Raw genomic sequence first — 16,273 nt, forward strand, 5'->3', positions numbered from 1 at the left:
TATTTCAGTAAAGTTTAAAAATCATTTTATGCCAGAATTTTGACAACAAATTATCTAGTGGCATTATAGTGACAATTGACACATTTTCTTTTCCTAAAATACTCAGCTTTAGCCAACTCTTTTATCTGTTTTTGGACACATCTGAGCAGCACTGATCTAGTGGAACTTTTTTTGTGTTCTGTATTTCCTCCGCTGGGCATCAGAAGATCAGTGTCTGTGGATCTGTTCCTTTCTATCATTCAGTGATGAATACGCACAAGCATAAATGTGATTCTGAAAAATGCTTTCATATATTTGGGGGGAGGAGGGGGGCATTTAGAACTACATCAAGATGGAAGAAGCCCCTACTTTGGATCTCCTAGTGATTTAAAAAAAAAAAAAAAGTCAGACCTAAAATAAAAATGTAGTGTCTCTCTGATTAAAAGCAGAGATTGTTTCTGTGCCCAGAAAGAAAGAAAGCACAGATCAGCAGGTATTAGCCTGGAATTAACCTTAAAATGTAGTTTTAAACTCCATTATCAGATCAACACCCTTACTTTCATGACTGCTAAAGTCCTTCTTATAGAGCTTGGTTTCTCCTGTCTCAGCTATTCCTGCTTTTTACTACAGAAACATAGAATTATGTGAATTTTGTTGTCTGTTTTCAAGGGAAATGTTTATCCTATAAACAAAGGAGTGGAAGATGGAAAAATCCTATAGAGAGATGGAGTTAGTACAGGGCACTGTGAGGCTGAACAGGATGGGTGGGAACAACAGTGACAGGGAACAGGGTCAAGTGTGGAGAGGCAGATGAGTACTATGAAGAAGTGCCAGATTACTATGAAAGGATACAGTTTAGGAGGACACCAGAGAAGTTAATGGTTCTTTCATTATGGATAGTTATATTTTATGAAGCACTAATAATCATCCTTCACATCCAAACTCTTTGAAGGTGCTGTTCATGTACAGCATGCTGTCTTGATTTATTGACATCTCAAACTTCTCTTACTGTGCTCCACTCTGGCCTTTGTCCTCTTCCTTCTGTGGAGATACCACTGCCAAAGTTTCCCATGACCTCTTCGTGGCCAATGTCAACAGCCAGTACTAAATCCTTATCATAAGAACATAAGAATAGCCATACTGGGTCAGACCAATGGTCCATCTAGTCCAGTATCCTGCTCCCAACAGTGGCCAATCCAGGTCACAAGTACCTGGCAGAAACCCAATTTATAGCAACATTACATGTAGAATCTCAAACGGTAGCAACATTCTATGTTACTAATCCCAGGGCAAGCAGTGGCTTCCCCCATATCCATCTCAATAACAGACTATGGACTTTTCCTCCATGAACTTGTCCAAACCTTTTTTTTAAACCTAGATACACTAACCGCTGTTACCACAATACTCAAGGTGAGGTTGCACCATGTAGCTATACAGAGGCATTATAACCTGTATGCAACCTTTTGCATTCTTGATCACCACCTGCTTTTAAACATGCTTCCCCAATCTTTAACCATCACATTCTGTGTTAATTCAAATGCTGACTGTGACATTTAAATCTAAACTCAAATATTCAGCCCCAGGCCTTACCTGGATACTGGCACTGAATTTCCAAGTCTAAGGCAGCTGCTGGAAGTTATCTGAGTACTGTCATGAGGAGGAAGGCACAGATGACAGTTTTCTGGATACCAGTACTGAATAACTTCCAGCTCTGCTTTAACACAACTCCTGGACTGTCCCAGTGCTATCTTAGACAGTGCGAGGCGGTCGAACATGATTATCAATGGCATCCAGATAATGCCATTGAAATCACTGATTGCACCCAGTGAACACTAAGTTATCTGAATTGCAGGTGTTGCTCGCTTTGAATGTCAGGCTGACTGTTCTGACTTGGGTTCGTTGACTCTGTTCTGTCCTCGTTGTCTTTTTACCTTTCTATTGCATTTTCAGTGTTGCTTCTGGGGGAATTTCTTCCACACCTATCCCACTTTATCAGTATCACTTAGGCTCAATTCATGGCCCTTTTCTCTCTCTCTACACTTATCCCTTAAGGTTATCTTATCTCCCACTACCACTTTCGTGTTGACACTGTCCAGATCTACTTCTCTGCACCTGAATTCTCATTCACTGTCTCAGCTTGCCTGTGTAATAATGCTGCTTGAACATCTAGCAACCACAACTTGAAACTTGCCAGGGAAGAACTTTTCATAGCCCCCCCCCCCCTCAATCCTTCTTCCCCCTACCCTCTTTCTGCATCTCTGTGGATAACACTACTGTCCATCTTATTCATTCTGTTCCCTCAGCCCATAACCTTGTTTATCTTTGGCAACTCTCTGTCCTCTGCATAGATCCAATACAGTGCAAAATCATGTTTGCTCTTTCTTTCTAAGATTTTCAAAATCTCTCACTTCTCTCTGTGCACACTATGAGAACCCTCTTTCATTCCTCCTGTGCATACTACTGCAACTTGTTCTTTATAGGGCTCCCACTGAACCATTTCTCACCACGTCAGTCTATTCAAAAGTCAGCAGGACTCTGTGCATACAAAGCCCACTTCCCCAATATGTACCACAGTTCCAAATGTGGTCTGGCAAAGAAGACTTGTAGTCATGCTTTTTGGCAGCGTTCCACGATTGGAACGTTTTGGCTTGGGGTCACTAGATACATGGGACACATGTTGGGATGCTGTACAATGGTCTCACCAGTGGGGGTCCTATTGGGTAACATAGAAGCTGGTGGTATATGGTACAGAAGTGTGGTGGGGAAAAAGTATATCTTACAGGTTTGGTTGCAAGATGAAGCTCCTACACATTGACAATGGCATAGTGTTGGTGACATGTGTTGGTGACAATGGAGGCTAGGGATGCAGGGCTCACTTACAAATGCTGGAGAGTGTTTTTGCCAATTTGGAATTCCTATTTGACGCTCCTGGACCCCAGGGTGCATAGTTTGATCTTAAACACATTGGAAGGGGGAAGAAATAGTTAAGTTCATAGACAATCTGGTGCGTATAAGGGGGGTTGAGAGGGGTAACAGTGGGAAGAGGGTAAGTGCATTGTGACTTTTTTTTTCTACAATGGCATGGGAGGTCATAAGAACACAGACCTTACATGCCCACTGGATATGACTGACTTGACAGATTGGGGGGGAGGATATAATAATGATATGAAAAAGGTGAACTGTTATGTTTTGTATTTGTTCATATTCATAATTTTTCTGGAGGATTATTGTTTGCTCGTGGCAATGTTTCTTATCTAGTATGTAAACACTGGTTTTTGAATTCACTAATAAAAACTGTTTAAACATAAAAGTAAGCAGCACTGCTTAGATTTTGCCTGAATTGCTGTGACCATGTAATCCCTCTTCTCAAGTCACTAGGTTGGCTCCCTACTCCTTTCCACATCCCATTCAAGCTTCTTGTACTCATCTATAAATCTCTTTACTGTGCAACTCCCCAATTACCTGTCATCGTGCCCTATGCTCCTTCTCCTGAAGTTCATTCATCAGGTGAGTTGCTTTTATCTGTATCCTTCTCCATCATCAAATCCTTGCTCCTTGCCTTCCATTTTACTTCTACAAATGCCTGCAACAACCTTTCTGAATCAATGCATCTGGTTCCCTCCCTAGTCATATTCAAATCATGCCTAAAGCCCCATCTTTTACATACGGCTTTAAATTCCTAATCTGATTCTCCTCATCAATCCAAACAATTCCATGGCTGACACAGTTCATCTGTCTCATGGCCAAACGATGGGCTCCACAGGATGAAGGATGCTTCCTGACTGCAGATGATGATTAGCTACAATAATAATAGAGGGCAGCTAACTGTAGCTGGTTTGTTTTAATAAACTGTCCTATTACAGTTCTGTAAGGCTTCCGTTGCTGGTGCATGATTGTTGCAGGTGTCCAGGTCTTGCTACGTCTAAGTAAGTGGAACCAACGTTTCAGCCATCTTGCTGAATTGTTGGTTCCACTTACTCAGACGAGGCAAGATCTGGACACCTGCAACGATCATTCCTATTACAGATTCTACTACAACCAGCTAATTGTCAATGTGAGAAAGGGAAGAAACAGAATGCAGTCTTAACATCCGGGCTACACCTAGGAGTTCTATTTACTCCTCATTACCCATCTGTTGAGTAAACTATAAACTCCGCAGAGCAGGGACAGTCTCTTCCATTTGTCTGTACAGCATTGTGTAGAACTTGTAGTACTAAATAAATGTTTAGTAGTAGTTGGTGATTTTCTTATGAGCTGGCCTCGTTTCCACTCTGTTCAGGGTAAGAGTGATTTTCCCTCTGCTCTAATTCAGTCCTGAGTATTCCTTCACTCCCCCCCCCCCCCCCCCCATAGCTACAACACTCAGTAAGAGCACCTGACTATGTAGGGTCCTTAACACTCCAAATATCTACTGCGAAGGAAAACACTTATCTTTGTGCCGCTACCCCATGAAATCATATTCCAGGCGACTGAATGCCAATACATTCCATAGTTCTCGTATTCAACAAAGTCAGAAAGATAAGGACTTCTTCCCTTTTAGTTGGGGACTTGCATGTAGTCAGGCAGAAGAGAGAGCCTTGTGTTAGCTAGTTGGTAAAGGTAATTTGAAGCGAGTTTTCAGAGCCAGAGCTTGGTCAACTTCCTCCACAGGTTGAAGGCTGTGCCACTGGGCTATGGGTCTTCGGGGATTTGCCAGCATATCTGACCAGTGGCGCAGCTGGTTACCTGTGGCTCGGCAGCTCAGGAACACCTTGCCAATCTGTTCATTCTTTGAAACTTTGTCATGGTCCCATACCGAGATTACTAGGTCCACATTCTGTGAAGAGAAATGGAAAAAAGAAAGGAAACAAAGAAGAAGAAGAGGAAAAGACAAAGGAAGGGAAGATAGATGAACTCAAATGGCACAATAAAGGGTAATAACAAGGAAGAATGAACAGTGAGAGCAGAGGGCAGAAAGAAATGAATCATAGATAGACCAATATGTTACATTTACCTATCCTTTTGTTTTATATTTACTGTTTCTTTTTCGCTGTGGGCACTTCTATTCAGTTACCATGGCAATGATGCAGATAAAATCAACCTTTAAAACCAATCATGTGAATGTTAAATATAGTACAAAAATCTGAGCCTGGCTGAAATACTCACCTGGATCTGCTCAAAAGCCACATCAAAAGTGAAGACCTCATTGAAATATGGGCTCAAGGTATTCTTCTTAACACCTGTCCTCTTCTTCTTCCACTTCTTCTTATTCAAGATAAGCTGCACTTTAACATAGGGATCTGAAAAACACAAAGAAAGGAAGAGAAGGAAGGATGCAGATGACAGAAACAGTGAGGAGAAGAGGAACAAAAAAGGAATGTGGCATGCACACAGAGCAACAATGAGAAGGAGGAAGGATGGAGGTGATAGAAGGAATGTGACAAAGCAACAGAAAAAGGATGGAGATGACAGAACAGGGAAGACAAAGGGAGATAAACATAAGACACAGAGTGAAGTTAGAATGATTAAAAATCAAGACAGATACATAGTGAAATAAATAGGAGGAGGAAGGGAGACAGAAAATAAAAGAAAAAAGGATACAGGAGAAATGAAGACCAAGAAACAGAATGAAACCCAATAGCAAAAGTTACACAATCAGAGGAAAAATTGAAAGGGAGAATAGACGGATGGTAAAGGAAGTATTAAAGGCATGAAATATAGAACAGGAAAAAAGATCTCAGAATGCCTTAATCATGACAACTGGCTCATTGAATCTCTTTTATTGGTCTTCAAAATGAAACTCTTCTTCCAACTGAAAAGAGTTTATTCAATCATATGAAGTTGGGAGTTCATATATAAAAAAAAATTACTGTCAAACTGTAGTTGTCTCAAGAATAAGCTTCAAATTATTAAACAAAACAAGTAAATTACACAAGGCAACTTTACTGAAAAAGATGCATTGTGTGATTTACTGTCTAAATCATTTGAAATTTATGATTGGGATGACTACAGTCTGACAGTCAACATTTTTTTTCAAATGAACTCTCAGCTTCATACAATTGAATACACTTTTTTCAGTTGGCAGAGGCATTTTTTTGAAGATCATTAAGGGCCCTGTTTATTAAGGTGCGTTAACATTTTTAACGCGCCTACAGTTAGCGCGCACGCTAACCGTGTAGGTGCCTATAGGGATATTGTAGGTGCATACATGATTACCGTGCATTAACGATGTTAACACACCTATAGCGTGGCTTAGTAAACAGGGCCCTAAATGTTCTGAGGTCTTTTTTTTTCTTCTCTTTTTCTACTTCAGGAAAATGGTACTGTTGTCTGATTTTGGCAGTCTATTTATTGAAAAACAGTTTCTTTGTGATTGCTTGCTGTCCTCAATATTACAGACACAAAGTAGAACATTAGCTGACAGGATGTGCAAATCCTTCCTATAGCAATTCATGTATGCAAAACACAGTCTGTAACGAGACAGCTGCCATGTCTTCAGTATAGTGTCCTGGTAAGGAAGCACATTCTCTGCTATCAACAAATTAAGAACATCTTCAGTTCCCAGCTAGAGATTTTGAGACTTTTATTTCTTGTCTTCAAACCACAGATACCACTGCCGAGCTGAAAGGTCAGTCTCTGCACATGATAACTTCTTTTTTCCCCATCCCAGGCCCCTCCAGTGAACCCTTGCTTAATCTCACCTGATAATCCACCAGTGTCCATTCTCTTGAGCTTTTTGGCCTCCAGGATGACAACAGTTAACTTGCCAGTGCTGGGAACATACCTTAGCGAGAAACAGATCTCTCCTAAGCGATCTTGCTGAAATAAGAGAGAAAAATGTTTGCAGTGAAGCCCTCTTAATTCTTAACTCCCTGCCCCCCCCCCCCCCTTAAAAATTGCACTCTCTCAATCTGGGCCTTATAACCTAAAAATATTTTGTAATCATTTTGTGCTAACGTGAACGAGGGTGGGCCGGAGCCCAGGTAAGACAGCACCACACAGCAGTTGCAGGTGAAAGGAAATATGGTTTTATTACAAATATGAGGTATAGATCCTGTTCCATTCACAGGTAGGGGGAAGCAAATAAGCACAAAAATGTTCTTTAAATGTAAAACACAAAAGGGTTCTTAAATCTCACCGACCTTATTCAACTTAATGATGATACCCTTGGCCAAACTATTATCAAACCAAAACCTCAACCCACACATATACACAGACGACATAACAATCTACATACCATTTAAACAAGATCTAAAGGAAATTTCTAATGACATTAACCAGAGTCTACAAATCATGCATTAATGGGCGGATGCATTTCAGCTGAAACTCAAAGCAGAAAAAACCCATTGCCTAATACTCACCTCTCAACATAACACGAACAAATTCACCACCATTAACACACCAAAACTGAATCTTCCAATTTCGGAAACCCTAAAAATTCTCGGAGTTACCATTGATCGACACCTAACACCTGAGAATCACGCAAAAACCACAACCAAGAAGATGTTCCACTCAATGTGGAAATTAAAAAGAGTAAGACCTTTCTTCCCAAGGATCGTCTTCCGTAACCTGGTAAAATCAATGGTACTTAGCCATCTAGACTATTGCAACACACTCTATGCTGGCTGCAAAAAGCAAATAATCAAGAAACTTCAGACAGCCCAGAACACCGCAGCTAGACTCACATTCGGGAAAACAAAATATGAAAGTGCCAAACCCCTACGAGAAAAGCTACATTGGCTTCCACTCAAACCAAGGCGTCGCGTTCAAAATATGTACCCTAGTTCACAAAATCATTCACGGAAATGCCCCAGCCTACATGTCAGACCTGATAGACTTACCATCCAGGAATGCTAAAAAATCGTCCCGCACATTCCTCAATCTTCACTTCCCCAACTGCAAAGGCCTAAAATATAAACTAATGCATGCGTCAACCTTCTCCTACTTGAGCACACAATTCTGGAACGCTGTACCACGCAACTTAAAAATGATCTATGAACTAACTAACTTCCGCAAACTATTGAAGACCCATCTCTTTAACAAGGCATACCACAAAGAGTAACAAATGTGAACCCCTACACATATATCCAGAATTATCTTACGATATTTGCTTGTCAAACCACTATCATGCTTTATCATTATCATGTTAACCAAGATCATTATGTAATACTAAATGTCTATTTTCTTATATATTTCCATTATTCATGCTGTATTGTAAGCCACATTGAGCCTGCAAAGAGGTGGGAAAATGTGGGATACAAATGCAATAAATAAATAAATACATAAAATGTAGCAAGGTGGCCTGCGCCTGCAGGGCCACAGTGTACAATACTGTTTCTCAGCACAACAGTACACTTTACTTGTCTCTGGCCTGGTTCCCCAGAGTTACTAATATAGTCTCAAGCAGTTACTTGAGTCAAAGTCCAAAGTTGCACAGGTCCAAGTGGAATTTGGCCTACCTGACTGTAGCAGTTGCAGTTCACACATAGGTGGTGAAGGCAAATGCAGCGGGTCCTTGCTGCTTTCCTCTGGGACTCCTTAACCTAGCTATGGCCTCAGCTTATACACTTCCTGGACTATGCCCTCCTAGCTCCACCCCTCCCGTGTCACTACCCCCTTGAGTGGGGCTATGGCTTTTAAGGTGGCTCTGACACTGTGAGGGTGTGCTATTAAGGAAGAGGGGCAAAATCCTATAGACCTCCTCACATACCCTTCCCTTCAACTCAACCATACCCAGTTGAGCACCTGCCACTCCTAGTGACCTTCCAACTAAGGCAAGGGCTGCCATTGACACCCAGTGCTCCCAAATTGTTCAAGAAACTCAGAAGCCCCTCCCTTCCTCCAGACAGGCAAGGCTTCCAAGCACTAGGTGGGGCAATTAACCTGTAGTAGCTACTTGGCCCTGCCATACCAATGGCCTTGAACTAGCTGAATTCTAGGCATGTGACATTAGCTACAGTGGTAGGCAATGGGGTACAGGATTGTTATGCACCAAGTGGCAAAATGTCCCTTCGTCCTCTCTGACTACGAACTGGGTATCATCCAGGGCAGCCACTTCTCCCATGTCATCATCATCTGTTTCACCCTCTTCTCCAGTTCCATCATATCTAACATCCAGCTCCTGGGCCTGAATTCAGGACTTCCTGATCATCTGCATTGAATTCATCACCAGTGGCATCCTCATCCAACTCCTCTTCGTCTGTGACAGTTCCTTATCCTAAGGCTAAATGCAGCAACTCATGAAGGTCACAGGTATTTGAAGCTCAGCTCTAGGGTCTTGACATATTACCTGTGAGACATTAGGGTCCACAGCTGGCTCATTCTGTAACCTCCAGAAAACTCCTCACAAGTCAACCTGGATTTGCAATCCAAAAGGGATAGGATCTGACCACTGTGTGAATTGAGGCCACCCTGCTACTACTACTACTTATCACTTCTATAGCGCTTGGGGTAATGGCAGCACCCCCATCCGGGCTTTTAGGGCATCTGGGCTCATTACACTTGCGAGGGTCTCTCGTAGTCATTTGCAAATCTATGTGATCCACCAACCAGTTGGTTAAGCTTTCTGGCAGATCTGTTGTAAGTACCTCAGGGCATGCTCTGGACACTGACAGTCTGCCTAGGCTTTCTGGCAGTGATTATGCCTTTACTGCAGTATCTGCCCTTGACGCTCCTATCGATGGGTTCCTGTAATCGCTCAACTTGATTTGTCTTCCATGCTGCTCGCTTAGAAGTGTTTTCCCCATAAGAAAGTTGTCTGCAAGATGTCTTCAGACCACTGGGTTGGATGAACTTTTAGCAATAGGCAAAGTTTCTCCATAAGACTGACATTCTCAGAAACCAGGAATAGACTCACAGAACTGGTGGCAACCAGGACGTGACAGGTGTCCCACACACCTGCCCTCTTTAAAGGTGAGTACTCTTTCTGCTCCCAAGCAGTGGACCTCAAGTATTTCACTTCACACTCCAGGGTTTGCATTTCCATGCTGCAGCTCCATTCACCCAATATGTCCCTCCTCTGGGAAGCCTCCTTGAGCTGGGTAACTAAACCTTCCAGTTCCTTGTACATCTCTTGCTGGGACACTTCTGTTTGGGCCAGCTGAGCTTGGACCTTCTCCAGCTGTTTTCTCAGAACTCAGGTGGTATGGTCCAGGGCTGCTGCTTCCCCCAGTGTTCTTGCACTTGAAGTTGTAGTGCAGTATTCATGCTGGCCAGCATTTGGATTTGCACTAGCACCATATCATAACTCCACTTGGTTCCCATCAGTTGCCCTTGCAACTCAAAGTACTGCCATTGGGATACTACAAATGCCAGCTTTTGTTGCAGTTACTTGAGTCAAAGTCCAAAGTTGCAAGGGTCCAAGTTAAACTTGGCCTATCTGACTGTAGCAGTTGCAATTCACACATAGGCGGTGGAGGCAAATGCAGTGGGGCATCGCTGCTTCCCTTAGGGCCTCCTTAACCTAGCTATGTCCTCAGCTTAGATGTTATATGCCCTCCTGGCTCCACCCCTCCCGTGTCACTTCCCCCTTGGGTGGGACTATGGATTTTAAGGTGGCTCTGACACTGTGAGGGAGTGCTATTATTGGAAGAGGTGCAGTGTCCTACAGATTCCCTAACATCTTTCATTTTCTGGCCCAATGACCACTAGTCAGGCAATGCCGAGTCAAGCTGTGTTACTGTTTTCTTTAGCTAAAGTCACTAATGGTTACAGAAATTGGCAATTTTTCATCACTGGGGCAATGATAGAACACAATATTGACAATTCTCCCAGTTTTGAACATTGTATCTTGTGCCCTTCACTTCTATTAGCAATTTCTGGAAGGGAAAACATTCTGCAAGTGAAAACATGTGCAAAGAGCACTGGGTGTGGAGGGGTGGGGGGGGGGGGGGGTAGAATCATGCTCAGTCCTTAAGTTCAGGCATTCAAAGCAGAAGTCCTGCAGCTCTTTTAGTTCTGTACTTGTGTCTGTGGAACAGTTTCTCTGTTAGGCATTGCAGAAAATGAAATCCTTGGGCAAAATCTGAGCTGTTTCAGACTTATGCAGGAAGGGCCAGTACAAGAGTATTGAGTGTCCAGCCTTGTGTACCCACCCACCCTCCATCCCTATGCCAGTAGTTCACAAACCTGTTCTGGACAACCACCCTCTGTACACCACTGGTAGCCTAAGAATGTTTTATCCATTCCCCATTCTGAGGCACTTCCCTTTCTGCTATACTTATGATGTCCTCTATAGAGACCCAAAATGTACAGCTTAGGCTTTGCAGTAGCTGAGAACTCTCACTGTAGCATTGAGATACTGGCTCTGTTTTCCATATGTGCAGCCAGAACTGGAGGATCTGGATGCTCAGCTCAAGAACGAGAAGAGGGGTTTTCAGAATCAGGATATGCCTCGTGCAGTGATTCTCACACTTTCTAGGTTCATGGTGTCCTTAGCGTTTAAGTAATTTTTTCATGGTACCCCTAGACCATACATTTCCTCTCAGGTCTTCTTCTCCCCCTGCTCTCCACGGTAGCCTAGAGTTCTAACTTTGCTAGCAGGGATGCCCAAGCCCCACCTGTTGAAGCAGTCTGCTGCCTGAGACCCAAGCACCATACTGCCTAAGTAGCAAGGAAATCGGCAGCATGCCCTTGCCACCGATGCTGGCACTCCGTTGCATGCTCAGTTCAACATGAATCATGCCGCCAACCTCAGGCAGCATGGAGCTTGGGGCTTGGGCAGCAGACCGCTTCAGCTGGCGGGACTTGAACATCCCTGCCAGCCATTCCACAGGTGCCACAATTTTGAAGGGGGTCTTAAAATATCCCACAGCTCCCCTGTGATTTTGCTGTGGTGCACAGTTTGGGAAACACTGCCCTAATGAATATGCATTTGACAGATTTGCATATAATGGAGGTGACAGGCATGCAAATCTGTCTCATGCATATTCATTAGTGATAACCTGAAAACCCAAATGGCTGGTGGTCCCCTCAGGACAAGTTTGAGAACAGTTGCCCCAGACAGCCCAACCCCCCCCCCCCTTGTTATTTTTTTAATAACTAAACTCAACAATCAAGATCATATTAATGCCACTCCAAGAGCAATCCTGTAAAATATATAATTAGATATTGCACTTTTAAATCTTAAATTTTATTTCATTATATATAAATAGCGTTGAATATAAATGGTAAGCATTGACCACCGGAACTGCTACTAAACATATTCATTACCCACTTTGCAGTTGAATGTTGCTGCTGTATGGATAATTTTTGGTTGATGCCCTTGCTTTGCTTTCCCTGTGCCCCTTCACTACATGGATAGAGCCAAGGTGGTTAGATGCATTTTCACCTGGCTTTATCCTGGCTTTGAATATCTGTGGGTAAGAAGTTATAGTTTACCAACTGCTGGTGTATAATTTCCTTTGAAAATTAATCCCATAATCAATGTTCTCCCTTGCCCTCTCCCCACCCTTCTGTGTTGGGAACAGACCTCAATCTTGCTGGGGGTGCTAAGTTCTTGCCACTCCTCAATCACATGCTGCAGGTCACAGTCAGCCAGTGGCAGCCGCAGCTCTCCAATGCTGTCATGCTTGGAGAAACGGTTGAAATCATACACCTGAAGAACCACAGCAGTGTCCGCCACATCTGCCTGCGGCATCTGAAAGAGAAAAGGGGTCATGCCTGTGTTTGGTGCTTGAGCTTTAACAAGAAAAGATGGGGCATCGTCCCCAGGCTAGGACATTGTACTACGAGAGTGAAGGAAGCCCGTAGCCTCTGTCTCTCCTCCCTTTTATCCAGTATAGCCCTATCTCTCTATATCAGTCTTTCTCTCTCTCATCCTCCGAACCCATCCAGTCTTGCCTAATTTCTCTCTCGCTCTCTCTTTTCCCTCCTATCCACTGCGGCCCTGCAGCACAGTCTTGCTCCCTCCCCACCCCCAACATGTGCACCTCTGCCGGGCCCGCGCTAATAAACTACCATGGGAGTCACGCGGGACCCGGCTCTCTGCAGTGCCGCTAGTGCTTCCTGCACCAGTCCTAGAAGTTTACATCAGAGGATGCGGGCTTGGCACAGGAAGCACTAGCGGTGCTGCTGAAAGCTGGGCCCCATGCGTCTACCATGGTAGTTTATTAGCGTGAGCCTGGCAGAGGTGCAACAGAAGGGAGGAAGCAAGACTGTGCTGCAGGGCCATGGTGGATGGGAGGGGAGAGAGAGTGGGCCCTGCACACGGTGAAGGTGCAGTTCAGGCTGGGAAGGCAACTGAGCCTGACAACAACAAAGTAATAGCTAATCAACAGCTGTTCTGGGCAGGTGTAGAGGGTGGGGAATAAGGTTTCCAGTTTATGTCAGACCCTGGCTTGCTTCTGAGTGGGCCTGAACTTCTGGCCCCAGCTCAGCTGTTTTTTTGGAACCAGAGGTCGGGCCCAAATAGCCGCAATCCACATCTGACATTGCTTGGAAAGCCTGTAGAGAGGGAGAAGCAGAGAGACAGAAAATACTATTTTTTTAACTACTTTCCAAAATAAGCCCCATAGGCACCTATATATATATTTATAAAATATTAGCATTTGCAGCAGAAATCACATATTATTTTATAATCAACACACATACTTCCCATGCTCCATCCAGGCTACACATACTGGCAAAGTGCATACCTTCTTGCAAGGCAAGTGCATTTAAGCCATTCAGTATTTTATAAAAGGTCTTTGATGTGCATATATGGCCACACATGCTTGAAAAACACCTTATAAAATTATCCCTTTATTGACTATAAACCTCTTCTCTTCCTGCTGAGAGTAATGGAACCTAGATTCTGACCATGATTCCTGAAAAAAAGGGGAATTCATTCTCCATTCTCAGTCCGTCCGGAGGTGCCCCTTTCTACTATTCTTACAAAATAAGAACAGATTCATTTTCAGTGAGGATATACCACTGGGCTTGTTAGTTGCACGCTTGATTGTATCACATCAGCCATTACTGGGTTACTTTGCTCATGCTTCCACCACCATCATGACAGCAGAAGGAGCTGGAAGTTTGTGTGAGGGTCAAGGGACAGAGTTAGAAACACAGAACCAGTTATAACAGCTGTGAGGTCTGCAGAAATCTCTCAGCTCCCTGGTAGGACCATTGAACCCTTACTGAGAAGGTGAAGCTCTCATTGAAGACGGGATTCAGTGTCTTGCGGTAAACCTTTGTCTCATACTTCTTTTTCCTGTCGGACGTCAGGTAAACAATGACATATGGGTCAGACGTCCCCCCACTGTCCATGGCCTTTAGATCTGCAGCTTGCTTCACTCCAACTGTGATCTGGATAAAAACAGAGGAAAGAGACTACGAGTCAAAATTGTATCTTCGGTGTGAACCAAGGCTGCACCCAGCAGTAACATACAGTATCCTCATGGAGCATGGAAGAAAAGGAGGCATCAATAAGACAGAGACACAAACGGGGCAATTCTATAAATTGGTGCCTTGGGTTATGTGCCCTGATGCCTCGCACTTAGCGTCAACTCTATAATGGCACATTGGCGCAAAGATTCCATTATAGAATAATAACATATGTCAACATTGGTGGGTCCATTTTTAGGCATGCCCTAATATACTATGTTAATGGCAGGTATAAGTTGTCACCTATGTGTGCCAAGTGACACGTGTAATTTATAGTATCCTGTAAACTGTCCATAGCTGGGAGACATGCTCATGCTCTGCCCACATTCCATCCATATGTAGCCCCCCCTTGCAGTTAGGTGCTATGGTATTTAGGCGATACCTTATAGAATAGAGAAGGAAAAATTCTAGACCTAGTCCTTAGTGGAGTACATGATCTGGTGCAGGAGGTAGGGGTCTCTTGATAACAGTGATCATAATATGATCAGATTTGATATCGGCTTTTAACTTTCAAAAAGGAGACTATGATAAAAAGAAGAACGGTGAAAAAAAAACTTAGAGGAGCAGCTGTGAAGGTTAAAAATTTACATCATACCTGGATGCTGTTCAAAAATACCATCCTGGAAGCCCAGTTCAAATATATTCCATGTATTAAACAAGGAGGAAGGAAGACCAAACGACAGCCAGCATGATTACAAAGTGAGGTGAAGGAAGAGCTAAAAGAAAATCCTTCAGAAAAAGGAAGAAGGAATGACCGAAAATAATAAGAAACAGCACAAGGAATGGCAAGTCAAATGCAAAGCGCTGATAAAGAAGGCAAAGAGGGACTTTGAAAAAAAGATTGTGTTGGAGGCAAAAACACATAGTAAAACAATTTTTAGGTAAAGCAAGAACCCAGCAAAAAAATCGATTGGACCACTAGACGACCAAGGGGTAAAAGGGGCAATCAGGGATGACAAAGCAATAGCAAAGAAATTAAATGAATTCTTTGCTTCGGTCTTCACCAAGGAAGATTTGGGAGAGATACCAGTGCCAGAAATGGTGTTCAAAGCTGACGAATCAGAGAAACTGAATAAAATTTCTATAAACCTGGAAGATGTAATGGCACAGTTTGACAAATTGAAGAATAGCAAATCGCCTGAACCAGAAGGTGTTCATCCCAAAGTACTGATAGAATTGAAAAATGAACTTGTGGAACTATTGTGAGTAATATGTAATTTATCTTTAAAATCAAGCATGGTACCAGAAGATTGTAGTGTGGCCAATGTAACACCAATTTTTAAAAAGGTTCCAGAGGAGATCTAGGAAATTATAGACCAGTGAGCCTGACATCAGTGCCAGGCAAAATGGTAGAGACTATTATAAAGAACAAAATTATAGAGCATATTCAAAAGTATGGATTAATTAGACAAAAGCCAACATGGATTTAGTGAAGGGAAATCTTGTTTCACCAATCTATTATATTTCTTTGAAAGGGTGAACAAACGTGGATAAAGGTGAGCTGGTCGATATTGTGTATCTGGATTTTCAAAAGGCGTTCAATACAAGGTTCCACGTTAGGAGTCACCGACCAGGAAAGGGATCTAGGTGTCATTGTTGACACGTTGAAACCCTCTGCTCAGAGTGCAGCGGCGGCTAAGAAAGCAAATAGAATGCTACATGTTATTAGGAAGGGAATGGAAACAATGAGGACATTATAAAGCCTTTGTATTGCTCCATGGTGTGACCGCACCTGGAATATTGTGTTCAATTCTGGTCACCGCATCTCCAAAAAGATATAGTAGAATTAGGAAAGGTACAGAGAAGGGTGACAAAAATGATAAAGATGGTGGGATGACTTCCCTGTGAGAAAAGGCTAAAGCAGCTAGGGCTCTTCAGCTTGGAGAAAAGACGGTTAAGGGGAGATATGATAGAGTTCTATAAAATAAGGAGTGGAGTGGAACAGGTAGAA

General features: G+C 43.0%; 1 protein-coding gene across 1 annotated transcript in view; it reads right to left on the bottom strand.

Moving 5' to 3' along the window:
* Positions 1-1,352: 1,352 nt before the first annotated feature.
* The window catches only part of LOC115469001 (synaptotagmin-2-like), a 76,274-nt gene continuing 61,353 nt past the window's right edge, over positions 1,353-16,273 (bottom strand). The window contains exons 5-9 of the mRNA XM_030201234.1: positions 14,077-14,244; positions 12,428-12,595; positions 6,660-6,777; positions 5,125-5,258; positions 1,353-4,795 (exon numbers count right to left, since the gene is read on the bottom strand). Of these exons, the coding sequence (XP_030057094.1) occupies positions 4,562-4,795; positions 5,125-5,258; positions 6,660-6,777; positions 12,428-12,595; positions 14,077-14,244 (822 nt within the window). The 3' untranslated portion in view covers positions 1,353-4,561. The remainder of the gene's footprint in view (positions 4,796-5,124; positions 5,259-6,659; positions 6,778-12,427; positions 12,596-14,076; positions 14,245-16,273) is intronic.

Source organism: Microcaecilia unicolor, chromosome 4, assembly GCF_901765095.1.
Source record: "Microcaecilia unicolor chromosome 4, aMicUni1.1, whole genome shotgun sequence".
NCBI lineage: Eukaryota > Metazoa > Chordata > Amphibia > Gymnophiona > Siphonopidae > Microcaecilia > Microcaecilia unicolor.